Source organism: Acipenser ruthenus, chromosome 25 (genome assembly GCF_902713425.1).
Source record: "Acipenser ruthenus chromosome 25, fAciRut3.2 maternal haplotype, whole genome shotgun sequence".
Lineage (NCBI taxonomy): Eukaryota > Metazoa > Chordata > Actinopteri > Acipenseriformes > Acipenseridae > Acipenser > Acipenser ruthenus.
The window spans coordinates 7,488,932-7,516,758 of NC_081213.1; the positions used below are offsets into that span (position 1 = coordinate 7,488,932).

The window sequence follows — 27,827 nt, forward strand, 5'->3', positions numbered from 1 at the left end:
ATTATTATTTATTTATTTTTTTTTTTTTTTTAGCCAGGGCGACTTACAACTGTTACAAGATATCACATTATTTTTACATACAATTAGCCATTTATACAGTTGGGTTTTTACTGGAGCAATCTAGGTAAAGTACCTTGCTCAAGGGTACAGCAGCAGTGTCCCCCACCAGGGACTGAACCCACGACTCTCCGGTCAAGAGTCCACAGCCCTAACCACAGGACAACGCATGTGTTGATCCTGTTGAGGATTGAAGAATCATTCTGGCGAAGACTTCAAAGTACAATTCAATGATTTCCAAGTTCCACAAACAAATGGTGAATGAGTCAGTGCAGTCCAGGACTGTTGAGTATAATCGATGTCACATTCTCCTTAAGAGTTATGTAATTTATGATAAGTAACTTGTAGTAGGAACCTTGATAAATAACAACACAGTTAGAATTGCCTCATGTTACTTGCATAAAGAGCTTTTAAGTAAACTTGCTTTTTGTAGACCAGTATATTTAGATAAGTTAGATTGAAGGTTTGATACCAATAATTATCTGTGATACAAAGTGCATTTTTAAAATAAATATCCATGGCTTGGAAAGTTTAGGGAATTCTTTTGTTCGTTACAATGTTGCTGTATGAGAAATTGTAAATGGGATTTTGCTTGTGAAAGAAATGGGGCCAGAAAACGGCTTCCATAAGTCTACTGTCCTTAGTGTCCATGTACCTAAACCAATATATTTGGAACCTGGTATCTGGAAACACATTATCTTGGTCTCAGGTCCATCGCTTGTATTTTTATCTGAAATCCTTAGGGCCTGTAAACAGATAGAAGAACACCAACCTCCAATACAGTTAAAAGTCAACTACATTTAATAAATCAGGAGAGTTCCAGTTGTAAGTTATGTTTGCGTAGGTTTCTCCTGCCCAGCAACAGACTAGTTACATACATCATCAACATCATTGAAATAAACACATTCAAAGGGGTATTCTGTCAGGCTTCTGCCATAACCATTAGCAGTGTAAACAGTGTTCAGTTTCAACATTTGGTTCAGTTTGGTTTTATAACTTTACAATATTAAGGATGACATTGTGTTCTGGTTTGTTTTAACATCCCCCTTTACATTCAAATCAAGAAAAACAGTATTAAAGCGTGTTCATTGGCTGTAAAGCGTGTTGTGAGGGTTGTAGGATGAATGGAAGTGCAGAGGCCTGGTTGATGGACATCACTTTCAGGCAGTTGAAAGCCCCACCTCCCCTTGCTTCTCATTGGGTTTAAGTTATTACTTATTTCTTAGCAGTTCTAACCAATCAAGAGTTTGAATGAGGAGCCAGAAAAATCACCCTGCACAAATTGGCCCAAATCCAAATACAGTTTTGGGGTTCATGTTTCGAATCTGTGCACATCCCTAGTGTGCCTTGGAGTCACGAGGAAGCGGTTTACCACCCAGCTTAAAAGGATCACAGTCAAGCACTGGGAGCCATATTGTCCTTGCTTTGAGGCACTGCGAGATTTAAACTAACTCAATAACCAAACTCCTGCACTTCTCTGAAGAATCTCAAAATAATCTATGCAAATATACAGACATTTTGAAATCATCATAAAAGAAAAATCAGATCACTAACAATATTAAACCCCTTCCATTTGTTTAATATCTCCAGTGGACCCCTGCATCTGCAATGGTTATTTTCCAATACAACACTACACTAAAAGATCACCAAATGAATCCAAGTACTATTGACAAATTAGGAGTTTTAACAGAAGACTTCCTTTTGTCACGTTCCTCTTGATCAGAATAATATACGTACCCACTAGATAATATAAGAACACGACAGCTAACACAGTCTTTACAATATTGGCATTTCCTAGCTTATGAATACACCTGTGGGAAATCCTTTGAAATGAGATAAACACTGCTCACAGATATATTTGTTGGCATGTTTATGGTAATTAATCTTTGGATTAATTACCTTGATGGAGTCTCCGATTGGTTACAAATAAATGGAAATTGAACGGAATTGAACAGACATACGAGGCATATTGAACGATGAGATTAACAGATGAAACAACCAGAGCATCCTTTGGAAAGGCCCTTTGGAACAATCTTGGAAATGTGGATGTTTAGTGGAGATGTGCAAATAATTCAGTATAGATTTTTTTTTTTTTTTTTTTTTTATCAAAAAATTACACACATTTGTTGTGCATACGATTACATTTATGCAAAAACAGGTGTGGGATTTCAACTCTTTGTCCAATCTAGGCAAACCTGCATTTTTGAATATTTTTTACATTTTGTGAAAAAAAAATGAAGGCCCACAGAGGAAGCGATCACGTGTTAAAAGACAAACTGAGAATGTTTCTTAAGGTGTGTTTGAATGGTTCTGTGTTGAGATTCTAGAGGTACAGTATCAAACTGTATTTGGTTATTATCAAGACAATAAAAAGGCAAATTCACAAAGCCTTAACTCCAAATGGTCATTAGCACATTTTTTTTAAACAACAAAAACACCAGTCAGTTACAAAACTATCAATGAACAATGTAGAAAATGTAAGAATCCTGGAGGTACTTATTATGTTTTCACCATGATGCATTGGAGTAAAGGGCTTTGTGAATTGTGTTTAACTGAACTTAATGATTTATGTTTTGTTAGTCGCACAGTGCAAGTTTTCCTTTCTGTTAGAACAGAAACTATGTGGTGCTAATCTGAATTATTATGATACTGAATGACAAAAGTTTTTTTTCCCCAGTTTTATATATGGGGTGTTTTGTGCTTGTTATAGAATGGTTTGAAAAGTATTTGCTTTTGCAAAACAATTTTGGTTAAAATAATATATTACGGTTGGAAGGGGTCAATAAACACGTTTTCCAAAGTAGCTGTCAATTTATTTATTTATTTACTTACTTACTAAACATAAATCAGATCTCATTGAGTTGTTAAGAAAAACAGATTATTACAATTCAAGTAGTCAAATTATTTGCACATCTTCAACATTTTTTAAGAAGGACACAGCATGGTTATCTACAGGTCTGAAGAAAATAAATTAGCACAAATTGAGCCGAGGCATAGCAATCACTGCCTAAAATAAATAAGCTGATCAATAAATACATTTTACAAAAGCGATCAAGGATAGGCCTTAAGTAAATGAAGACTTTTGTCTTGACTTGATTGGATCCGTCATAGACAATGGTATCTTCGACCTTTAATAGCTTCAGTCGCTTGGATGATAATTATTGAAACAAAATTGTGTATGGCAACAATGGAGACCATATTTGTTTCTTTAAAACATCAGCGATCAAATAAATACATAGCATTTTCTGCTGTGCTTATGATTTCTCAATATGCACTGTATATGAAACTCAGCTTGGACATCAGACAACATATAGAAACTTTTGCAAATAATTAAATACATATACAGTATAAACAAGATCCATTGCAGCTCCTTGTTCTACATGACTGGGTTTATGTTACTGTTCGGTTAAAAACAGCAACCCAGAAGTGGGACATTCCCTTAAGTGTGTTTACTTTTAAATTAAACATTCTCCTTAGTTGTTTTAACTTTTTAATCCTAGTTTTCAATATAACTCGCAAGTCATTTCCTTAGAACAAGATAACTGGCAATGTAAAGCTCCACCCCTCCTCAGTCATTCTGAAGAGTGATACACACACCAATGTGGTGGTAAAAAAAAAGTGGTCCTTCAGAAGCCCAAGATACCATCTTGGTCTATATCCTTGGTTTTTCTTGTCCAACGTTCCAATTTTCCACCAAATGCTCAATAAAACTGGTGGAGATATCCAAGCTTGGTCAAAAAAGAATGGTAGTAGATTTTTTTTTTTAAGCACCATTCATCAATAAGGGAGAGGCCATTGTAAACATACAAAGTCATACTGGTGGCTGAAATAGTAAGTGGCAAGGAAAATACAAAGAGCAAAGATGTGGATAAACTCTCTGTGGATCCCTCTCCTTCCCATCTGAACTGCAGTTTAGCCCATAATCCAAGTTGAGTTAATAAGTGTTAAGAAGAAGTATTTGACACAGGCAGTAGCCCAGTTTTTTTTTTTGGTTGACAGGTCACTGACTGCTATCTCACATCTAGGGTCTCCAGATACTCCAGTGCCAAGTCATAGCAGAAGCGATACTGTTCCTGTAACAGACAAGGGAATTGGACTGATGAGCTGTGAATTAGCCAGTTAGCTTTACAGCTCTCAAGCTCGTCTCTGTGACAGCTAGTAGCATTATATTTACAAACCAACCCCCTAAAGAAAAATAGACATCTGAAAAATATACAGCCAATGTATTTGATTACATCTTAGTTGATCACCACCTTGATTATAGGCAAACAAACACTGATCAACAATACTAATGTTAGCTGCTTAGACAGCATTCAAATTGTTTCTGAATATTTTATCCATCTGATGTTTAATCTATCATAATTTATTTGAAAACTATCATTAAATCACACATTTATTTTAAGCATCTACAGCTTTCCTAGTATGTTGCATACGTCTTAAATTGAGCTGCAGTGTTTTGTTTGTTGTTTCATAGAGGGAAAACATCTATAAAATGATTAAAAGTCCTGAGGACAGTTGTTTGTTGCACAATAAACAATCTTCTGGATAAAGGCAGACATTACTTTTTCAGGAAAGCAAATAAATTAAATTCAAGCTTTTGACCAGCTTTCGGCAGCGACAAATAATTTTTTTTATAACTTTTAACAACCCTATTTTACAGCAATTTTCAAACAAAGCATATTTCAAAGCGTTTTAAAAGCATTTGAATTGCACTTAACCTTAAGCAGATGGACAATTTGTGCAATTTTGATTTCAATGTTAGTTGTTAATAGATTTTCTGGACCAACGCCATTCACAGCATGACTGAGAAAACCAGAACGTAATTCACTTCCTAGGGTTAGATTCAGTCAAATAATAAAGCACTTGTTCTGTCGTGGCATGCTGTTAAAAACTTTCCTGAGGTTAATTTACAATTGTGCCCATGAGGTAACTGCAAAAGCAAAAAGCTCTCTCTTTTACTTACTTACAATGTTATTATGCAAAGTTACAAGTTAGTTTTTGCATGATATAACCCTAACTCTAAACCTAACCCTAATCCATGTTAAAGTACATTGTAACTATGCATAATAACATTGTAATTGTAACTACTATGTAAATACACAGTCATTAGAGACACTTCATGTAAAGTGTTACCAAAACAACTTACTTGGAAGAAAAGGGCAGTTTCCTACTAGGTTTATATTGTAAAAAGTATTACTCTGAAAATGTGACTTTGAATTTGCTTTACACCAGGGCTCGTTGTAGTTCCAGATATTCGATCAACCCATTTACAGTGCCTTGCGAAAGTATTCGGCCCCCTTGAACTTTGCGACCTTTTGCCACATTTCAGGCTTCAAAAATAAAGATATGAAACTGTAATTTTTTGTGAAGAATCAACAACAAGTGGGACACAATCATGAAGTGGAACGAAATTTATTGGATATTTCAAACTTTTTTAACAAATAAAAAACTGAAAAATTGGGCGTGCAAAATTATTCAGCCCCTTTACTTTCAGTGCAGCAAACTCTCTCCAGAAGTTCAGTGAGGATCTCTGAATGATCCAATGTTGACCTAAATGACTAATGATGATAAATAGAATCCACCTATGTGTAATCAAGTCTCCGTATAAATGCACCTGCACTGTGATAGTCTCAGAGGTCCGTTTAAAGCGCAGAGAGCATCATGAAGAACAAGGAACACACCAGGCAGGTCCGAGATACTGTTGTGGAGAAGTTTAAAGCCGGATTTGGATACAAAAAGATTTCCCAAGCTTTAAACATCCCAAGGAGCACTGTGCAAGCGATAATATTGAAATGGAAGGAGTATCAGACCACTGCAAATCTACCAAGACCTGGCCGTCCCTCTAAACTTTCAGCTCATACAAGGAGAAGACTGATCAGAGATGCAGCCAAGAGGCCCATGATCACTCTGGATGAACTGCAGAGATCTACAGCTGAGGTGGGAGACTCTGTCCATAGGACAACAATCAGTCGTATACTGCACAAATCTGGCCTTTATGGAAGAGTGGCAAGAAGAAAGCCATTTCTTAAAGATATCCATAAAAAGTGTCGTTTACAGTTTGCCACAAGCCACCTGGGAGACACACCAAACATGTGGAAGAAGGTGCTCTGGTCAGATGAAACCAAAATCGAACTTTTTGGCAACAATGCAAAACGTTATGTTTGGTGTAAAAGCAACACAGCTCATCACCCTGAACACACCATCCCCACTGTCAAACATGGTGGTGGCAGCATCATGGTTTGGGCCTGCTTTTCTTCAGCAGGGACAGGGAAGATGGTTAAAATTGATGGGAAGATGGATGGAGCCAAATACAGGACCATTCTGGAAGAAAACCTGATGGAGTCTGCAAAAGACCTGAGACTGGGACTGAGATTTGTCTTCCAACAAGACAATGATCCAAAACATAAAGCAAAATCTACAATGGAATGGTTCACAAATAAAAAATATCCAGGTGTTAGAATGGCCAAGTCAAAGTCCAGACCTGAATCCAATCGAGAATCTGTGGAAAGAACTGAAAACTGCTGTTCACAAATGCTCTCCATCCAACCTCACTGAGCTCGAGCTGTTTTGCAAGGAGGAATGGGCAAAAATTTCAGTCTCTCGATGTGCAAAACTGATAGAGACATACCCCAAGCGACTTACAGCTGTAATCGCAGCAAAAGGTGGCGCTACAAAGTATTAACTTAAGGGGGCTGAATAATTTTGCACGCCCAATTTTTCAGTTTTTTATTTGTTAAAAAAGTTTGAAATATCCAATAAATTTTGTTCCACTTCATGATTGTGTCCCACTTGTTGTTGATTCTTCACAAAAAATTACAGTTTCATATCTTTATGTTTGAAGCCTGAAATGTGGCAAAAGGTCGCAAAGTTCAAGGGGGCCGAATACTTTCACAAGGCACTGTAGCTGTCTGAATATACTTCTACTTGAAAAATTAAATACTTCATTAAGTTCCATGACATAACTTTCCATGATGATTAAATATTTTTATTTGGTAGGATTTATCACAGCTTGTAGGCAGCTTGTCATAGCATGGACATGCTTTTAACAGAAGACTGGGGGACATAGTGAGACACTGTAACAGATATATTTCATATGCTAAATACTAAACAACCTCTTCAACAGTTCAGAAATACTCAATTGGAGTCTGGGTTGTGGAACAAGAACCTTTATGTTTCAATCCCAGTGTTAAAACATGTAATCAAACTGCATTGCATTCATTTAAGGGAATAACACTGACATTATTGGGAGATATCAACACTCATGTGCACCATTTGATGTGTTTTAAAATAAAACCTTATTGAATGTTAAAACAAGTCTTTGGTGTGTTTGAATAGTACCACAGAACAAAGAAATACATTGGTCAAAAAGCCAACGCATTTAAATGTTTTGATTGAACATAAGAAAATATACGAACGAGAGGAGGCCATTCGGGCCTCAATGCATGTCCGGTACCTCGTACCCGATTGATTCTCAAAACTGATCACGTCATCTCTTAAAGGATCCCAATGATTTAGCATCAACAACATGGCTAAGTAACACATTCCATACCCTCACAGCTCTCAGTGTCTCCTGCCCTCTGTCCTAAGTCTATCTTCACTTAATTATCAGCTGTGTCCTCTGGTCCTGGTGCTGCGTTTAAAGTATTGGTTAGGTTTAACTTTGTCAACACAAGATTTTAAAAACTAAAATCAAATTCAGGTGCTTCAGCTCAATAGCTCATTACATTAAGCCCTGGGATTAGTCTTTGTTGGACTCCCTGGGGCCATAATGTCCCTCTGGCAATGTGGTGACCAGAATTGCATTATACAACCTCATCAGCATCCTAAACAATCCCCTCTGTGAGTCCCATACCTACCAGAGACTCCACCATGTTGGGCTTGGAGTTGCGTAATGTTTTGACTGCGTAGAAGACATCCACCATGTGCTGGTATTGAATCATCTCCAGAATCATAGTGCAGGCACAGAACGTCCCACTGCGGCCCCCGCCATTCCTAAGAAGGAGAGACAAGGGCTATCAATAGACATCCTACAGATATGTGTATATAATAAAAAAAACTAAGTAAAGAAAGTTATAATAATCGAATGTAAGTAAAAGAAAAATTATTGTTATTGTCCAAGAAATGTTGACAAGCTGTTGAGTAAACTGGTTTTGTGAATCAATTAATTCCTTCAAAGAAATCAGGAACTTCGACACTGAACACCACTGAGTGGAGAGTTGTTGGCTGCCATGCAGATCATTTTAAAAATGATTAGACAATAAACTAGAAGACATTGAGTGAAATCCCTGTTAATGTAACACAGCAGTGTTATGTTTGTTTGTCATACTCATGTTCCACATTCTGATTCCTGCAGGTGAAAAATGGTTACACGCTCTATAAACTGGGTGGCTGAAGTTTGCCCTGCCAGTCCTGGTTTTTGTTCCAACCCTGTTCCAAATGGTTAATTACACCTCCACCCAGACCTGTTCATTTCATCTGATGAAGTTGTAGTGGAAGGGCACTCGAAGACTATGATTGGACACTCCTGCTCTATAACTTTGTCAAAGTGATTAACGTGCTTGCTTGATGAATGTCTGGTCACGAGTTCACATCCAGTCTGAACTGGTTACACCAAGATTTCAAAGCAAGCACTGAATGCGACAGCTGTGTCGAGGAAAAAATACACTGTTAAAAGTCAGATAACTCACTTAACTGCTGCTATGGTAATACATTTCTGACAAGAGTTTCACTCCCCTTCTAGTCGACTGTTAATGGTATGCTTCAGGGGCTTCAGTTCTTAACTGAAATTACTATCAAGTACTTATCTTTAGCCCTGTAGCAAATCTCTGCTTCCATGACAGCACCAATCTGTTACACTTTCTTCAGCGTGCCAATATTACTGGGTAAAACACAGCTTGGTATTGCTATTTATTTATTTACATTTTAAAATAAAGTATTCATAACATGAGGTATTCTATTACAAGATATATACTGGCACTAAAAAGAAACTTTGTTGAAAAAATAGACATTTTGTTCACACTACCTACAGTAAACCATGGCTACTATTCAGTTCATTTACAATAACGTTTCCATAGCCTGATCACATATTTGTTTAGTTTCTTTAGATTGCAGGGTATACATAACCATGGAATTAATTTGTACTAACTGGGTAATAGCCACCGATTCCTACTTTTCAACTACTGTGAAATATGGAAACAGTCTTGTTAACAAATCTTTGTTATGTGACACAATTACTTGTAACATCATATTCCACAAGTAGCTACCAGTTAAAATCAGGAACCATTGGTAGTTGGCATATAATAACATGATTATGTATGATCTGGTATATACAGTGCTGCCAGTATTTCTGTCTTGTATCTTGATCATTACATCTGAAATGTTCCTAATTCAATTGGAACCCATTATTTTAATAAACAATCCTTTAACACCAACCTTTAAACTATTATAATTATTTTGAGCCAAAACAGGAATTAAGTTTAGGTGCTATTCAACATAAACTATGGATACTGAAACCTGTCCAATTAATTCTTGGGCCACTGTACGATGGTACCGTGGTATACTGACAATGGGGTTCCAGTCTGGGCCTTCTGTGCAGGGATCATGAATACTCACAGACAATGGACAACAGTCCTCCCCTCGCCACATTCTCTCTGCCACTTGTCCACATGTGCCAGCAGGTTCAGGAAGGATTTTTTGGAGTCCGGGACCTCCCGGTAGCCAGACCACCGCAAGTACTGGAAATGCTGGACCACCAGATGACCCTCCTGTAACTGCAAAGATGAGGCATGGATCAGAATACAGCCTTGTGGGCCTCTAGAATTTTTCAGAATTTCCAGAGGTTAAAAACAATATGGCAGTGAAGATACATTTCTAATGCACACCACCTGCAATGGAACTTTATTGACAGAATCATACAATACAGCTAGTAAAAACCGTGTCTGAAAGCGAGTGGCACTGAAATTGTTAATGTTCACTGCTCCTGTAATGAAAGTGCTGTGCATTTTAGCAACTTTTGTAGCTTCTTATGAGTTGTCTGCTAAGTAGGAAAGGATTTTTTGGATCTTATTATAGCTAACAAAGTTACTAAAGTAGAGGTTTCTAAAATGATTTTGTTTAGCAAGCGAAATCACTGGTAGACTTCTTTTTGTCTGTGTATTCAAATGAGAACATCCTGAAGGTCTTACATTACGTGAAATGGTGCTGAACACAATGTTGTAAATTGCACATGCTTCAATTTTTAATAAGGCCTGGGGTATGAAAATTAATCCAGTGACTCATTAAGTCTAAGCAAACACCTTGACCTTCGGCTAAATTTATATATTTTGACTGGATAATGCATGAAGTGCAGGAATAGCTATAACACAACGTTTTACATTTCTAACTTTAGATTTTTATTGTAGCTTTAGACCACAAATATACAGAACTGTGAGAATATTTTGCATGGTCCTACCCTTGCTTCCATTTCAAAGTCCTGGCTCTCGGCAGGAAGCAGTACCAGAGTGACAGTTTTGATCATTAGTAAATCAAGCAGAAATTAAGACTTCTGACAGCTCTGGTAAGCAACCCTCAGAGACTGCTTTTCCATTTGAAGATATTTCTATAGGGCTGATCCACACATATAAAATCGCTGGCCACAAGATACTCATCTTGAAAATAGTGCCATGGGGTCAGTTCCTTCTAGCATAGTGCCCTCGCAACATCAAAACCAAAATATTGTTTTAGGCTTTGCCAGATGTACTGTTCGGCATCTATTAGCTTTGATGCAGATATAAGCAGCACATGTTTGTAAGGGGATGCCTCTACATTACTTTTTATTTTGGTGATGAACAGGTTTAAGGCATATGTCCCTATTATTATTATTATTACTATTATTATTAGTAGTAGTCACAGTTATGACAGAAGGTCGTGGCTCACATTTGTCCCATAATGCCATTCCAAAAGCATGCTCTTGTAAGTATGGCGTAAAGTCGTCAAGAGTCACAAGCTTTCATAGAATCAAACTTCCAAACATCCATACAAAAAAAATATATATATTATAGACAGTCCTTACCCGTGTCATATTCTGAACACGGAAGAGGCGGGTGATGACATCATCGTCAGCTGAGTGGGATAGGAACTCAACCTGCATAGGGCCATACTGCTGGAGTCCTGGCTCAGGCCAATACTGCATACAGGGCTGGAGGACGGAACAGAGATTGGTAATATATATAAATAAATAAATAAATAAATAAATAAATAAATAAATAAATATACTCACACTATGTACACAAATGAGGCATCCCACGTTCTTAAGAAATAGCTGCATTATGAAGCGTACCCCTGACAAACTAATTTTACTCACTATAGCTAATTTGACACACCTCAAAGCAATAACTGAAGTGGAACTGCAACTGAAATCAAACGGTTTGTTCTCATAAAATATTTAAAAGCTTGTGGGTTTTATCATCGATATGGGAGAGTTAATAACAATGTGGTAGAACAAAATTGTTACTGCATATTGCAGTTGATCAATGAAATAATTAAGCAAGTGAAAAGTATATTGATTTTGTGTTTACTCACTTCATGTCTTTTGTGGGCCACGCCATTATCGTTCTGAGCACCTCGGACATAATCACAAAAGAAGGTGCACTCACCCACGCTGAGTTAGACTGATTGATTTGGTTGAGCATGACGAGAGAGGTGCAGCCGTAGTCAAAGACAAGCCTCCAGAAGTCTGCGGTGGTGGTGGGGAGGGGGTGCAGGCTTACGATGAAGGCTGCGGGCCTGTTGAAGCTGTCAGTCAAAGCTGCATTGATGTAGTTGTTGCTCTCCCCATCAGTGGTGATGAGGAAGGGCAGGCAGCGGTCTGGAGGCAGCACATCCATTGTGCGGTTCTTCTCGCGGTTCCGTGGAAGCAGAGCAATGCTGCATTCTTCTACGTCCAGGTGAGGGGTCACCGAGTTCAGTGTCTGGGGAATGAAAGACAGGGTGTCATGCTAGCAGATTTTTACAAGACAGTCCACTGTATCTTCAGCTTTCCTGCATTCCTGCACTGTGGCTTACTTTTGTTAAGTAATGTTAAAAAAAAGATTTAGAGGAGGTTCAGGGGTAAACAGAGTAGTGTAGAGAAAGCTCCTGCATCAACTCATTAATGGCATTTTGTATCGAGGCAGCTCAAAGCGCTGTACAAATAGAACACAAAAGCTACAGTTCTAGAACACAGGCCCCAACAGCTGCAAAAGACAGATTACAATATTTAAAAAAAAAAGGTCTACACTTTAACATTAAAATATACAGGCTTATACAGTTACAAAGGCCATACTATAGAAAATAATTTCACTAACATCAGGTGCATATGTTTTATTTTTTTTTTGTTTGTTTTTTTAATGACAGTCGGAGTAAGTAAGTAATCTCTATAGAAGTTAATATTGTTAAAAAAAATAGATTAATTTAAAGCACTTACAAACAACAGAGTGCATGTGAGAGAGGCAGTCATTGCAAGGATGCAAGCTTCTGTGAGTCAACTAAAATCAGGCCAGGTAGACAAGCAATCAATAATTGAAATATTACCATCCAAATAGACCACTGCTGAAGATGTGGAGCCATTTGAGAGTGCGAAAAGCCCATTACTGCTCAATAGGTCATTAATGTTAGTTGTTTTCCCCTTTTTATTGATATTAAAAAGAAGTTCTTGTAAAATGAGTGGTTATAAAACAATTGCACAGGGACTGGCTGTTTTCCAGATCTGTAAGGCATTAGAGTTTTGAATTGCAGCTCAAACATGCTGACTCTATAGTACAGTGCAATACAATACTGACAGAAAATAAGCGGCATCATTTCTGTTGCCAAGCAACTGATTGGAACATTCTAAATTATTAGTCAGGGTTTATTTTTTTAATTTTTTGTTTTACATATTTAAAATGTGGGAACAATATAGAGCCAACAATATGCAGTCTTAATATTTTGTTTTATGTTTAAAAATGGTATGCAATGTAGGGATATTATAAATAAATAAAATAAGATAATTTTGGGGACCTTTGTCTTGTTTTTCTTTGTCTTGCCAGAACAGCTATTTTGTGTGTCTAAATACAAGTTTTAGTCTGCTATATATTTTTTTACCAATCATCTTGGAAAGCAAAGCATTTGTATATCACCTTATAAAGAGACATGTTTTTTCTTAATCTTAACAAATTAAGATTACTTGTGCTGTTAAAAGTGCCCCCCCCCCCCCCTCCCATCATTACAATCCCAAAAACAACTAGTAAATAAATAATAATAAATACATCTTGCAGATCTGCATCTACGACTACACCACAGATATCCCATATAATCGGATTATGGATAATAAATCATGCTCAAAAAGAATTCAAATGACACATTACTACTGCAAAACAATATAAATAATTGTTAAATAAACATTTAAACTCTGTCTGGTCACTTTTTGAGTCAAAATCAGGGCCACAAATGACTTTTTCTGGTAGTTTTGGTTTTCGCCCCGGTGTCATCATCCATGTAAATCCAAATTTCCCAGTGAAACGCCTGAATAAATCTCAGTTGAGCTCACCTGGAATTCCTCTCTGAGCTGTGAGGAGTTGCTTTGGGAATCTACTCTCAGCATCTCCTTATAGGTAAGACTGAACTCACTGACGGAGATAGCGGTCTCGCCACACAGACAGGCCTCCAGGATGGCATCGTGAATGAAAACGTACTGCTCCTGGAACACAGAGGAACAGAACCACATCAGATAAACAAGAATGCAGAGAGCTCCAAACTTGGCTTTCTTGATTATGGTATGATCAGCCATCCAATTGTTTACTGGTAGGAGAGTGTCTGCACCTGAAACCTTAGTGATTTTCCTGAATTCAACAATTCAGTACGGTTTTATGATCCTGTATTTCATTTTATTTTGTAAAAACCGTCAAGTATCTTTCTTGAAAACTGCACCAAAACACATTCAAAATGTCTTAGCTCACCAGAAATCCTGATTGTTATAGTCTGAATTTAGTCAAGACTGGAATTTCACTCACAAAATAAAAGCTCTATGTATATCCATATGAAACAAGAGATCCCCTTACATGTTTTCTGCCACCCTGAAATTTAGATGATGTCTATAACTTGCTGCTGCAGGTAGTAACGGTGATAAATGATGCTCTGACCGTCGTCAGTGAGATGAGGTTAAAAGCTCCATAACCACAAATGCAGAGAAGCCTGGCTTTTTTGCATCGTGGTTAATAAAGCATTGCGAATTATTATTATTATTATTTATTTCTTAGAAGACACCCTTATCCAGGGCGACTTACAATTGTTACAAAATATCACATTATTTTTACATACAATCACCCATTTATACAGTTGGGTTTTTTACTGGAGCAATCTAGGTAAAGTACCTTGCTCAAGGGTACAGCAGCAGTGTCCCCGCCACCTGGGATTCAACCCACAATCCTCCAGTCCAGAGTCCAGAGCCCTAAACACTACTCCACACTGCTGCCCAATGCACTGAATGCATTGTAAAGCACAGAGAAATATGGTAAAGCATATTAAAATAGCACTGCAACCCATGGTAAACTATGGTAAATGGAAATGCATATTGCCATGGGAAAAGCATGAGAAAACTGGAACTGTGTAGGTTTGTGACTAAACCACCTTTGCTAAATATAAACATGTGGAAAGTGGTTTCTAAAACAATTCACAGAAGGGGAAACTTGAAAGGTGTACTTAACAACCATACAGGAATGCATTTTAATATCAAACTGAACACCCTTCAGAAAGGAGCACTGCCATACCGACATGTTAAAGCCGGCTCTTCAGAGCAAACATAACACGTAAGTGGTATGAATCAGGCTAGATGACAGACTATTATATTTGACTTGAATCCCTCCGGTTCTTTCAGCAATTACAAACCCACTGGAGGTCTTGACTCTTGTGGGTTAAAAGCACCAACATCACTTATGAGGTACAATCATTTCTAACTGCCTGTCATCGTCATTTAGACTGAGTCATTAGAAAAACAGATCTGGTTTGAGTTCTGAAACATCTACATTCAAAACTCAGTACATTAATACGTGTAGCTTTTGACTATAACATAAGAGCATTAACCTGTATATCAGAATTTAAAATATAAGTCTTTTGTGATATGAGGAATCTTGATGGGTGGCCATAAGGGATACGTAATGTAAGCTGAGTGCTCACAAGAATACGTGGTCAATCAATTATTTAGCTGTCTGAATACATGCTACCAAATACTTAAAATTAACTTTCAATGGTAATTAAATACTTTTATTGCCAATATAAAAATGTACTTGGTGAAGAGAAGTGCTTATTAAAAGTGTAGGCCCATTTAGTGCTATTGCCATCTTTGGGTTTATGACAGCTCAGAAGTGGAGTTGAAAAATGGAGTCTGTGTCAGTTGATTGTTTTCTAAGATAACATAAACATGATTTATTATAAAAGGGTAACTGAACCCCCAGCAAAGTTTACAAGAAACGCATTATATTACCTTTGCTGTGTCCCGTGCGGGCCGTATTGCAGCGTTATGTTTGTAATCATATTACCGACTATTTCAATTTGTAATCACACATCATGGGTCAAAACATTTCTCAACATTTACTGGGGAGCGTTCGTCAGGAGAAAATATAATGTGTTCTAAGGATCGCAGTGTACCCAGATCATGCTCCCTCCTGCAACAATGCTGTTTTGTCCCCACAATACACCATTTCAATCAGAGCACCAGCATCGTTGCAGGAGGGAGCGTGAAATGGGTACCCTGTGATGTTTAAAAGACAATTTTTTTTTTCTAGCAAACGTTCTCAAGTAAAAGTTGAAATAAAGTTGCTTAATTTATTTACCTGTGATGTGTGAATGAAAAATATCAAAGCCACAGGGAGTATGTTGGAAAAAAATGTGCTGCGGTATGGAAAACACGGGATACACCAAAGGTAATGTGTTTCTTGTAAACAGTGCAGGGTGTTCTTTTAACATAGAAATTGTATAAATGAAGATTAATTAAGCCCCTGGTTAGAAAATGTATAAAATAAAAAGGTATGACATGGATTCAATGTTCGAATTACAGATTCTTTCAAATATTAACTTTAAAGTTTCTTAAAAAACACAAAATGTTGCTGCTCTTGGAAAATCTTGCTTAAACGGTGTTTTGCTGTATATGTATGCTCTTGTCTAAATTCAAAGAAAAAGCAGACATACAAGGTTTTTAAGAAGAGCGGCAAAGAAAAGCTGAACACATTGCCAGCCTAATGCAAAATGTGAACTTTGAACTGCTGGGATTTATTACGGTAAAACCTCTGAAGAGAAGGAAACTGCCTGTCAAGGACACTTTATCAGTGCACAAGCAATTACTTCTTTAGCTGTTCACACCTCTTTCTCTATTAAGTTATACTGTGTGTTCAAGGCCAGTGTCTGGCTTGTGAATGCAGGCAGTGTGAAAGGTGCATTTCTGTGTGTGTACTACTAGATAACCTTACCTTGAGAACACTACATTCTCTGCTCCTTAACACTGTCATCCATCATTGACAACACAACACAAAAACAAATAAGCCAGGAGAGCCTGGAAGAGCTGTTTTAATACTCAGCTAGTACAGCAGCTGGGCACAGGCTCAAGGTTCAATACCCAGTAATAATATTATTACTCGGTATTAACATTAAAAGTAATTAATACCTTACACCAGCGGTTCTCTACTAGCTGGGTACCCCTTTGAAGTGACTTGGGTCTGCCTTGGTCTCTCTGTGCAGAAAAGCCTCTACTAATATTTTATTGAAATCTTAATATCTATACACTATGCATTGTTACAAGAAGAATACAAACTTTTTACAGCTTTTCGTGACTGATTGTGGACTTCAAATTATTATTATTATTATTATTATTATTATTATTATTATTATTATTATTATTATTATTATTATAACATTAATAATGTAAGACTTTTCTCTGATGCTCTTCAAAACGCTTTCTTTGAATTTACATTATTTTAATTTTGTTCAAATCAAACATCTAATTTCTTGAACACTTATTTATCCATTGTGGGCGACGGAAAAATCTTCATTTTCCAACTAAAAAAGTTACCCGAGTCCAAGGAACCATGCAGGGAAAAGTGCAGATTATAAATTATCACAGGCTTGATTGTAAGCACCTGGTCATTTTATGAACTCATATAAAAAAAGGTAATTTAAAAATGTAATTAAAAGAGGAATATATTTTTGAACTGCAGCTCAGAGAGACCTATCCTGGAACATATAAACGCTGTTTTATATAAAAACACTTAAAGCAAACAACAATGCCGAGGTACTGCATACATTGTTATTTACAGGTTTACTATCTGAATCTCCGTTACTACTCACCTCGGTCTGGATCATGTTTATGCGTCGCGAGCAGAGAGTCTTGACACAGTTGTAAATGTCCACCACTCCCTCACACTCGGCCATATCCAGCATGACGTCCAGGACGATGTAGCAACCTGTCCTTCCAGCCCCAACACTGACCCGGGAGAGAGCACAGTCAATCATTCAGCAGTGTGGGTGAACCAGCCCCATAGACCCGGGAGAGAGCACAGTGAATCACTCAGCAATGTGGGCGAACCAGCCACATACAGCACTACAGGGCTATTTTAGTTAACACAGAAATCTATTTCCTGTAATTCTTGGCACCAACCAAAGCCAACAATAAAACAGTAAAACACTAAATACCAAGGAAAGCATTTTTTTTAAATGACAGATAATTTTAGTTTAAAGCCAGATTCACATGGGACTACAAATCACCACATAAACAGGTGGCCTTGGAATTTTTACTGACATAATTCTCAGATATGTATATCTGATATGGAAATAGAGCACTCAGGGGTGAAATGGTCACGGTGCAGGTAACCTTTGGAAAAAAAGGTATAACAAAATGAAAAGGCTTTCAGTTGATACGCTTTGTTCTTCCTCTACCTTGCACAGGTTATTTACATCCGGTTAATTGTTTACAAATCATGCACAAAAGCGCCTTCTCTGGACTCAACATCACATTTCATTTTGAATTTATCAACTTTCCTTGATGAAAACTAGTATATGTCTGACTAGTATACATATACTAGATGTCCTTAGTTTAATGTGCATGCAGATTGCTCTTCTTAAGTTTAATTGAGTCAGGCTGGAGTTAACATCAATGCTGCAAGGGCACAATAATAAGTTTGAGAGTGCAGGTAAAAAGTGCTGACTGCGTAGATATCATTTATAACATACAGCAGTGCTGTGTACCAGCTAGCATAATACTTTTAACTGAGTTTTAAAAGGTAAAAACATAAACAAGGTTTATTCCTTTTCAGAAAACCATTAATGTGCCCGCAGTGTATTGGAGGAACACAACCCCTTTATGACAATCCTAACCATTATCAAGGGAAACTAAATTGTTATTGTATGTCATTGTATTTATTTATTTGACCTACCGCTTATTAAGATGTTTACAATCATTCTGAGCGGTTCAGAGTTCTATTCCAATAGTGAATTGCTGTGACCTGTTAACTGTGCAAGCCCCACCGACTTCATATTCCACTGTAGACCAGGTGGGACCAACAGACACCACATTATGTTATTTCTTTGAACCAAGAAATACTCAAAAGGAGCCGGCAACTAGGATGACATTAATAATTGAGCAACAGAACTCTTAAGCAAGGGAAATACACAAATAAATACATATAAATGACATCAATATACTCTTCGTGTTCCAATCATTAACCAGTAGAGAGGGAGACACAGAGTGTTAAGCACAGTCCTACCTGCAGTGGACGACGACTGGCCCAGCGTCAGGCGGCGTGGAGGCCTTGACTCGGCGAATGAAGGCCAGCAGCCCCGTGGCATGGTAAGGCACCCCGTGTTCAGGCCACGATGTGAAATGGAACTGGTGCACTTCATGTTTTGCTGAGTAACCCCTCTGACAGAACACAGAACAGAATCACCCATCAAAGACTTTGTTGATAAGGGCGCTATAACACATTGGATTCAATTTTCTAATTGGCTTCTAAAAGTATACTAAGGTATACCACAATCAAAACACAGCAAATACATGAAGAATGGCACATACTAAACTAATAGTAAGTGTGTATTCTTTTTTGTCATGTATATTATCTATCTCTCTATCTCTATCATATCTCTATATAACATATTAGATATTCTGAATATTAGAATTGTGCATTTCCAGAATAGTACAGTCTGTGTTAGCATAAACTTTATTAGAACAGAATTTGTGTGGCAGAAATTTGTCAAGAAAGGTGTAAAAACGTACCCTCTCCAGGGTGAATGTACGAACTGTGTACTCCGACAACGTCTCTGTATTCAGAAGTGTGATCTTAATGTCCCCGTATATTTCTGTATCATCAGGCCAATACTTGCAGCATTTCACCTGGAAGATGTAGAAAAAGAAGGATGAAAACATGTGCTGGCTGTCATCTAAATGCACGAAGCTTGTAGTACCAATCTTAACATGGTTTATCCTTATGTCCCCCTGCATCTGGTACTCAGCACTGTTCTCATGAAAACCACTGGAATTACTCATACTGCAGATACTCTGTGCCTGTTACTATAGATACAGAAGGCTTTCCCCTTGTAAAATGTGCCTTGTAACTTTTACTATGGTTATACAATCCATTTACTTTAGTTTACCTTTGTTTGCGCATTGGTAGTTTCTGTGCATGTAGGGGAGCAACAATAAAACAGCATGGCATTATCCTATAGTCCACAAAAGAAACATCAAAGCTGTATTTTAATATGCAGCAGACTCATCTGACATAATTTGCTATTAAGGGTTTACTTCTGAAGCGAGGTAGACAGAAAACATCCTCTGGTCACTGATCCAGTTGTTCTGTAGAGATTATTGAGCGAATGATCTCAGCATATCAATCAACACATCCTGTTCACACTTGAACAGGCAGTCTAGCAATAACAGCGCACCGTACTCACCCTCCCAACTTCCACCAGCTTGGTGATCATGACTATGCTGAAGCAGTTCTCTTGCCACACCATCCTCCAGAAGTCATACACCGACTCCTGTTTGGGACCTGGTGTAGGAAAAGGGTGTTGTAACATGAACCAACTGTGAGCCAGCATACAAAATAACTCGGGGAAAGATCTACAGAGATCTAGCTTAGTGAACCAGCTTCGAGGTTGCCCATGGCTGTTTATAAGAGCCACCTCCATTATCCACACAAGCGGATACTCCCAAAAACGCTAATACCAAGTCACATTTGAAGCGTATTTCCACATATATGCAGAAATATAAGAGTGACAAACGGAGCCCGGTACATACCCAGAATCTAATACTTCCCATACATTAGGGTAAATTATGTTAATACGAAGACTCATCACAAATGGATAAGCAGTTTTTCAGCTATATGGAACAATCTAAAATGTGACCTGCTGACATACATTTAGAAGATGTCTTCACTGTACCTCCTGTCGCCAGGGATTGCTGCCCTTAAGGGGGATAATAAATGTAGAGCTCATAAGTGTTCATCAGTCTCAACCTAAACAGCCCCGTGCCATTAAGTCCTGGGCCTCTTTCAAGAGGAGACTGGCATCTGCGCCAATTTATAGTGTGGCTTTAATTTGATCTGCTAGTCATTTTATTATAGGTAAATATAATACATTATGCTTTACCTTCATTAAAATGATTTACTGTAAATACTTTTTTTCTAAAATCTTTTTATTATGAACCTATAATGTTGTTTTTATCATATATTGTATTGGTTTTGCTTATGTGTGTTTGGAAGTACTGTAGGCAGCGCTCCAGACAAGCTGTGTACCTGCAGTTTCTGCGCACTAAATTTAAAACTGTATTATTATTATTATTATTTGTTTATTTAGCAGACGCCTTTATCCAAGGCGACTTACAGAGACTAGGGCGTGTGAACTATGCATCAGCTGCAGAGTCACTTACAATTACGTCTCACCTGAAAGACGGAGCACAAGGAGGTTAAGGGACTTGCTCAGGGTCACACAATGAGTCAGTGGCTGAGGTGGGATTTGAACCGGGGACCTCCTGGTTACAACCCCTTTTCTTTAACCACTGGACCACACAGCCTCCTTTATGTATGTAGTTTATGTATGTGTAAACATCCTCCCAACTCCCCTAAAACTTCCACAAACAACGTAAACACCCCAGTCCAGCTACAAATCCAACTGGAACCATCGTCAGAGGCAACCACTAAAAAAGGTGCCTATAATATTAAACAAACTGTTTTATAACTTATTAAAGCATTTCCTTATTTTATTTATCTGTATTGCTTTATATTTGTGTGGCAGGATGGCTCGCAGTGGTGAGGTGTGGTGACGTCACGGACCAGGAAGTAACTGAAACCAAAACAGTGGATGGGCAGGTGAAGCTGAACGCATCGGCGGTCAGTTGAATTTATTAATAAACAAAACAAACATAAAAGATTTAAACAAACAACAAAACAGAAACAAAAGGGCACGAGGGCCAAACGAATAAACAGACAAACAAGTAAGTGTCGTGCTGGCTAATCCAGAACGTTTTAGCAATTGTTATTTCTGTCTCCTCTCTACCTCCCCGTACCTCCTCTCTGTACACCCAACCCTGCAGCACGGACAGCTGCAGGTTCTTATACTCTGGCCGAGGGGTTAACTGGCTGTTAATTATCTTATTACCCCTCGGCCACAGTCTGCACGTGTTTGGTAAGGATGCATGACTGTCAGCTAGTTAAATAATCAGTAGCTGATCAGTCATGCATCCTCACAGGGTTTTTAAATATAAATATAAAAAACAATAACAAAAGACGCAGCGCTTTTATCCGCGCCACAAACAAATACAAATAATAATAAATAGGGGCGGGACACTCCGCCACAATTTGTTTTAACATGTTTACTGAGTTTAAGAATTTAATGTTAAAATAGAAGCAATGTAATTAATTTGCAGTCAGTGTGATACCTAAAAAAAAATGCACTGAGCCGATAAAGGACCTTGTAGAACACATAAGTGGTTGTACAGTAGTTCCCAGTAACATTGCAGTTCAAATGGAAGGCTCTTTTTTTATGCCTATCCCAATACCATTAAAGATTGTACAATATTTATCGAGATTACTCATGACTTCAAGATAATGTTGCATTTTAACCCCTGAAAATAAATGTTATTCTCGCAGTGTTAGACTTAGTGGGTAAGTTACTTCCAGACCCCAAACCGTATCTGGAGTGCTGACTGTGGGTGTTGAAATTATATGTAGATCCATATTTATGTACATATATAACGATGTGTAGGTGTGTACATGTGCATAATATGGAATGAATATGTGCATATTTAAGCACCTACACACGCAGTTATCTTTACATGAATATGATTTTACATAAATATATTACATTTTGAAAGTGACATTAAAATATGTATACAGGAAACAGCATGCTGCTGAATATGTCGCCATCTGTCATAAGAACATTTACAAACGAGAGGAGGCTTGTCCAGATCCTGGTGACTGATTGATACCAAGGGTTTTAGAAGTAATGGTAGCTCACAAAATAGTTCCATACATTTTCTACGTCTTGCACATGCATTCATTATAAAAGGTCTCAAAAGTGCAGTTTTGAAAGAAACGCGTGTTTTAGCATACATGTACTTTCATTTTAAAATATGATACCTGGTACTGCACTAGTTTAAATAAATCTGTTTGCAAGCCATGCTTTTTAGACTGTCTTGTACTTCCTTGGAGGGTGACATTCTCCCCACCCCATTTACTGGCTTCATTCCAATAACCAATCAGCTGCTTCCCCTATTGACTGCCATGCCTTCAGCAGGTATCATGCATTGACCCAAAAGACACTGCTGGGGGTGAAATGACCAAGGAAGTAAAGCAGTAACAGACTCCCTGGAAAGGCAAGACCAGGAAACACAGAGCCTTCTTCAACCTAGTGTACTGCCAAATGTCTATTTTAAAATGAAATAAATGTGCTTTTCAAAACTGCACATCTGAGACCTACAGTATGTAGCTATTGGAAGTGCGAAACCGGAACGACTGATGGAATTGTTTTGTTACGTAGATACAATTGGTTTAAAGGATCCCAAAGATTCAGCATCACCACTGTGGCTTGGCCATTCCATACTGTCATCACTGTCTGTGTTAAGTGCCTCCTGCTCTGTCCTGAGTCAGTGTCCACTGGTCCTGACCTGAGCTTTACTTATTGTCTAGCGTTAACTTTGTCAACTTCTTTTACAGCCCGAGAGACTCAATGTTATTACACTGAAGTACCGTATTTCTTAGTATAACAGTATTATAAAATATTTCTATTAACTTCATAACTCATATGCATTATTGTTAGCAATAGAAATGTCACTAGATACTGCTAATAAGCTTCCATATTTCAATGATAATACAACTAAAATAACAGGGTTAAGGTACTGTCATTACACGTAGATAATTCAATAGCAGGTTTCTACACTTGCTGAACCTAAGTAGCCACCACCTATCAGCTTATACAATAACTACCAACAACATGATCAGATTTCAACTTTTAAAGCACATTTTGTATCAAGAAACCTAAAAGCAATGTACATATACTGTAGAACACAAAACCACTGTAAAAAACACAGTCCCTAATAGGAAGTACACCACCGCCTTAGCAATTCTGTATAAAAAGGTCTTGTTACACTTCGTCATTTTTGTATCCATTCTTTATTGCGATAACCTCTACAAATATTTACATCTTTGCAAAACCTTACTGTGCCAAAAAAAGAGAGGTAGGTGAAACATAAAAAAGGAGTAGCATGTAAAAATCTAAAACATTGCTATACATGAAATCTATAGTCTCAGTACAACATTTATTCTGGATGTAATTTATCAGTCATGTTCTAAGGTATTGCATCATGAGTAGCACCACTATAGACAAAGACAGACTGCTAGAAACAGTTCAAGCTAACACAGTTTGATGAAGCCCTGTTACTTCTAGTTGCAGTACTTGTGATCTGATTTGCAGTCACTTACCTTGTGTTGCTATGAAGTGATTTGATCTGTGATAACCCTGAAACAGAGAAATAATAGATTTATCCAGCCATATTCTTTTTAAATAGACTATACCATCAATTACTGACAACATTCAATCACATGTCAATGTATTTTACTGTACTGCTGGGCAGCAATTGGACAGACTTGATAGGGGCTGTGACAGGGTGCACCCTGCCTCTGTGTTTATTTTGTATTATTATTATTTAAATATACTGTTTTGTGTTTGCTTAAAATTATGTTGTGTTATTGTTTTACAGCATGGATGGGGTTAAAATTCCCCATCCAGCTAAACACGTGTATAATGTGGCCATCTCCAAATGAATTAAGTGATTACCAATTTGGAGATGGTCCCGTATATATAGAAAGAGCGGATCAGCTGCTCGTGAGGGTTGGTTAGCTGGAGAAAGGAGACAGAGAGAGTGCAAGAGTGTTTTGTTTGTTCAAATATTTTGTTTTGTTTAAATAAATATGAGTGCATTTGCGTCTCACCCCAGAGCACTTGCTTGCCTGTCTATTTCCTGATCTGGTGACGTTACTCACCAAGCCTCTGTCATAGGGACCAATAATTTATTGACTGCATTAGTATAAGGTACAGAGTTTTTTCTTTTTTCATATATATATATATTTATTATCATATTCAATCCTACAGTATGTCACTGGGTTTAATAATACATGCTAGTATAGTGTGGGATTGAATTAGATTTACTTCAAATGATTTACTTATACAGTAGCACAATCTACATTTTTGGAACGCTGTATGATAGTGTACAATTTATAGTCTAGTTATTGTCAGACATGTTTTCTATCTAGATAACAGATTTTTCAAAAATTAAAACTGGCCTTAAGGTGCATTTCTACGGTTAAAGAAATTGGATCTAATCGTCTTTGATCCAATTTCTTTGAAGTGTCTTTAACCATGAAATCTGACCTTCAAGTTGATCCAATTTTTTTTGAAGACCTTTAAAACACACAAAACTCATTGCTCATCTAAAAAAAACAAATGGATCCAACTTCTATTTATTTTAGCATGAAAACAGTGCTTCCAATAAAACACGCCTTAAAAATAACAACAATAAGCAAACAAACAAACAAATACATGTTTGTAGAAATTTGTAGCAGCTAGATGTCATGAAAATATCTGGTTGCAAAATTCAGTGAAACTTGAATTTGTTACTAAACAAGACAGCACAGTAATCAAAATGCTGCCAAAAACACCCACAACCAATACAGATTAAGCAAGATAAACAAAAATTACAAAAGGTAATTCCCACTTAACAAATTAATATTCTACTCGCAGTTCATCGTTGGATTTAATGTAGCATCAAGTCTGTTCTGCTGCACACGACTTGCTATCCTATTGTTGTCTAGAGATATTTTTAAACAAATCCAAACACGCTCTTTTGAGATGTATTTACTGCATTTTGGTGGCACGTTACACAGCACTGGGAAAATGAGTGTCCGTGTTCTTGTATCAGAAGTGCGCCTGACCACACATTAAATTCTGTGCTGGAAGAAATTCAAGCATGAATATCGATGTACATTAATCGGCTAAAAATAACCAAAACTGCCGATAGCCAGCTGTGTTTTTTTCCTTTATATCTGTGCCATTCCGATAGGCTACCGATTATCGGTGCACCCCTAGTAGCAGCCATACACCCCCCGGTTGTCAATATACAGTCCCCCAAAAACTTTAGCATTTACAACAGATCAAATCACTGAAGAACAATAGCAAACACATTACTCACTGTTACAACATCCAGTGAATGTTTATACAGAGAGTTGAAAAAGACATATCATAGTTTTGCTGAAGCCTGGGCCTACAATTGAGTAAAAAGCCCCTTGCTATCAGTGTGTGAAACGTCTGGAGCAGGGGTCCTTGAACTGGGGGATGAGACCTCCCTGGGGGGCGGGGAAAGGTTTCATGGCGATTGTGAAATAACCACACCGCATAAAGATAAATAAATCCACGAATTGAAATATTTTTTTTACACTTGGCGGGTCAACATTTAGCTAACATTTCTAACAAATAAATCCATGCAAATGAGCACCCGCCCATTGAAGCGCTTGATTTGGCACTGTATGCTGCAGAGCTGCCCTTACACTCCGAGAGCCAATCTCTCTGCTTCCCCGTCACCTCTGCATACAATGCCAAACATTTTTTCTTTTTTTTACAGATTTCAAAACTTTGAAGAATGTGTTTGTTAATATTTATGTATATAGCTAAATCTGGCCCTTTTTTTTTGGTTAAACCTAGGAAAAAATATGCGATTTACATTAAATCTGGGAAAAAAACACCTGTTAAAATATTAGTGCTTTATTTCACAATTGGCGCCCTATTCATGGAAGCCAGCATTTCGGCTCTATTCACTGCAGTTTCACTGTCACTTCAAACATTTCTCCGGTTCTACGTCCTACAGTGATAGTCAACGGCTCATTTATAAACGTAAGTACTTGGACTAGCTGTCATTTATGTATTTATGTTTTACAGAACTGCCCCCCCTTTAGTCATAGTCCCTCCCCCTTACTGACTCTCCGTGCCCCGCACACTTTGTGCACCACTGGTCTAGAGCACTTAATCTGTACAGTCCAAGAACAACCACAAGATGTCCTCAGCAAATTCACTATTTGTCCTGGATACTGCTAATCTCAAAATATTAATAATTCACAAAGTGCTGTTTTATGACACAGATAAAACAGACCACATTGGGAAGCCCCAGCACAGCAGCCATGCATTTATGATAAAACACTACATTTATTCATTTTTTGTGAAAGAAATAAGCCACCCAGAGGGTAATATATGAAGTCAAACGTGTGCCTAAGTGGTTTCTTACATTCATTTCCCTTTCACATAAAGAAGGGCAAACTCTACTTAAAGGGATATACCATCTACTTAACCTGAATATTGAATGTCCTGCCTGTTTAATATCTTGTTTTGCTTAATTCTCCTTTTCTGTCTCCGCTTGGATCATTATTGAGCAATCTTCCGTTACTTCAACCACTGGGCCTGCTTCTGAAAAGACTCTTAAAAGTTTTTAAGAAATAATTCACTAGGTGTGTGTGACTAATTTCTGACCCTGTACAACTGAGTGAGTAAATGGAAAAAATATATATACTAAATAAAAGTTAGAGGGGACAGAAATTGCATGCCCCTTTACATTTTGCTGGAATAGCTTGACAGCATAAACTATTCCTTTAAGACCTTGCTAATGTTCTGTATTCTTCAACCACTATTTTTTTCTGGGTAAACGTACAGGTTCACTTCTTTAACAAAATATCTTGTTTTCTACTATACTGTATTTAGAAGTGTTTTAAATCAGTGATGGATTAATCATGCATGAAAGCTTTGAAATGATTAATATTGACTGGACACCACTGCTAACTTGACATCTCAAAATGTCCAGTTTTGAAATAAACATGCTTTCGGTTACTGTTGCACTTCTTTGGTCAGTTCACCCAGAGGATGAAATCCTCCCCACCCTTTCAATGGCATCTTTGTCAATAACCAATCAATCAGCTGCTTCTACAATTGACTGACATGCTTTTAGCCAGTAACAAGTTATGACCCAGAAGACACTACAGAAGTGAAATGACCCAGGAAGTATAACATATCTCCTCTGAAAAAGGCAATGGAAACTCAATCTAAAGTAATAACAGATATCATGTAATTAAACTATGATACATGTTTGCTATAACATGTGTTTCTTTCAAAACTGCACATTTGAGATGGGAGTGATTTATGGAGTTATATTATTAGTTGCAATTACTTTAAATAACTTTTTTATTATTATTATGGATGAC

General features: G+C 37.5%; 1 protein-coding gene across 6 annotated transcripts in view; it reads right to left on the minus strand.

Moving 5' to 3' along the window:
• Positions 1–835: 835 nt before the first annotated feature.
• LOC117413295 (receptor-type tyrosine-protein phosphatase U) overlaps positions 836–27,827 on the minus strand; it is a 197,398-nt gene continuing 170,406 nt past the window's right edge. For all 6 annotated transcript variants that reach the window (XM_059000198.1, XM_059000195.1, XM_059000197.1 and 3 more), the window contains 11 exons: positions 24,009–24,045; positions 19,984–20,081; positions 19,310–19,426; positions 18,804–18,958; positions 17,389–17,524; positions 13,601–13,750; positions 11,691–12,005; positions 11,108–11,233; positions 9,670–9,827; positions 7,914–8,049; positions 836–4,130 (listed from right to left, as the gene is read on the minus strand). In XM_059000198.1, coding sequence (XP_058856181.1) covers positions 4,068–4,130; positions 7,914–8,049; positions 9,670–9,827; positions 11,108–11,233; positions 11,691–12,005; positions 13,601–13,750; positions 17,389–17,524; positions 18,804–18,958; positions 19,310–19,426; positions 19,984–20,081; positions 24,009–24,045 — 1,491 coding nt within the window. In that variant the 3' untranslated portion in view covers positions 836–4,067. The remainder of the gene's footprint in view (positions 4,131–7,913; positions 8,050–9,669; positions 9,828–11,107; positions 11,234–11,690; positions 12,006–13,600; positions 13,751–17,388; positions 17,525–18,803; positions 18,959–19,309; positions 19,427–19,983; positions 20,082–24,008; positions 24,046–27,827) is intronic.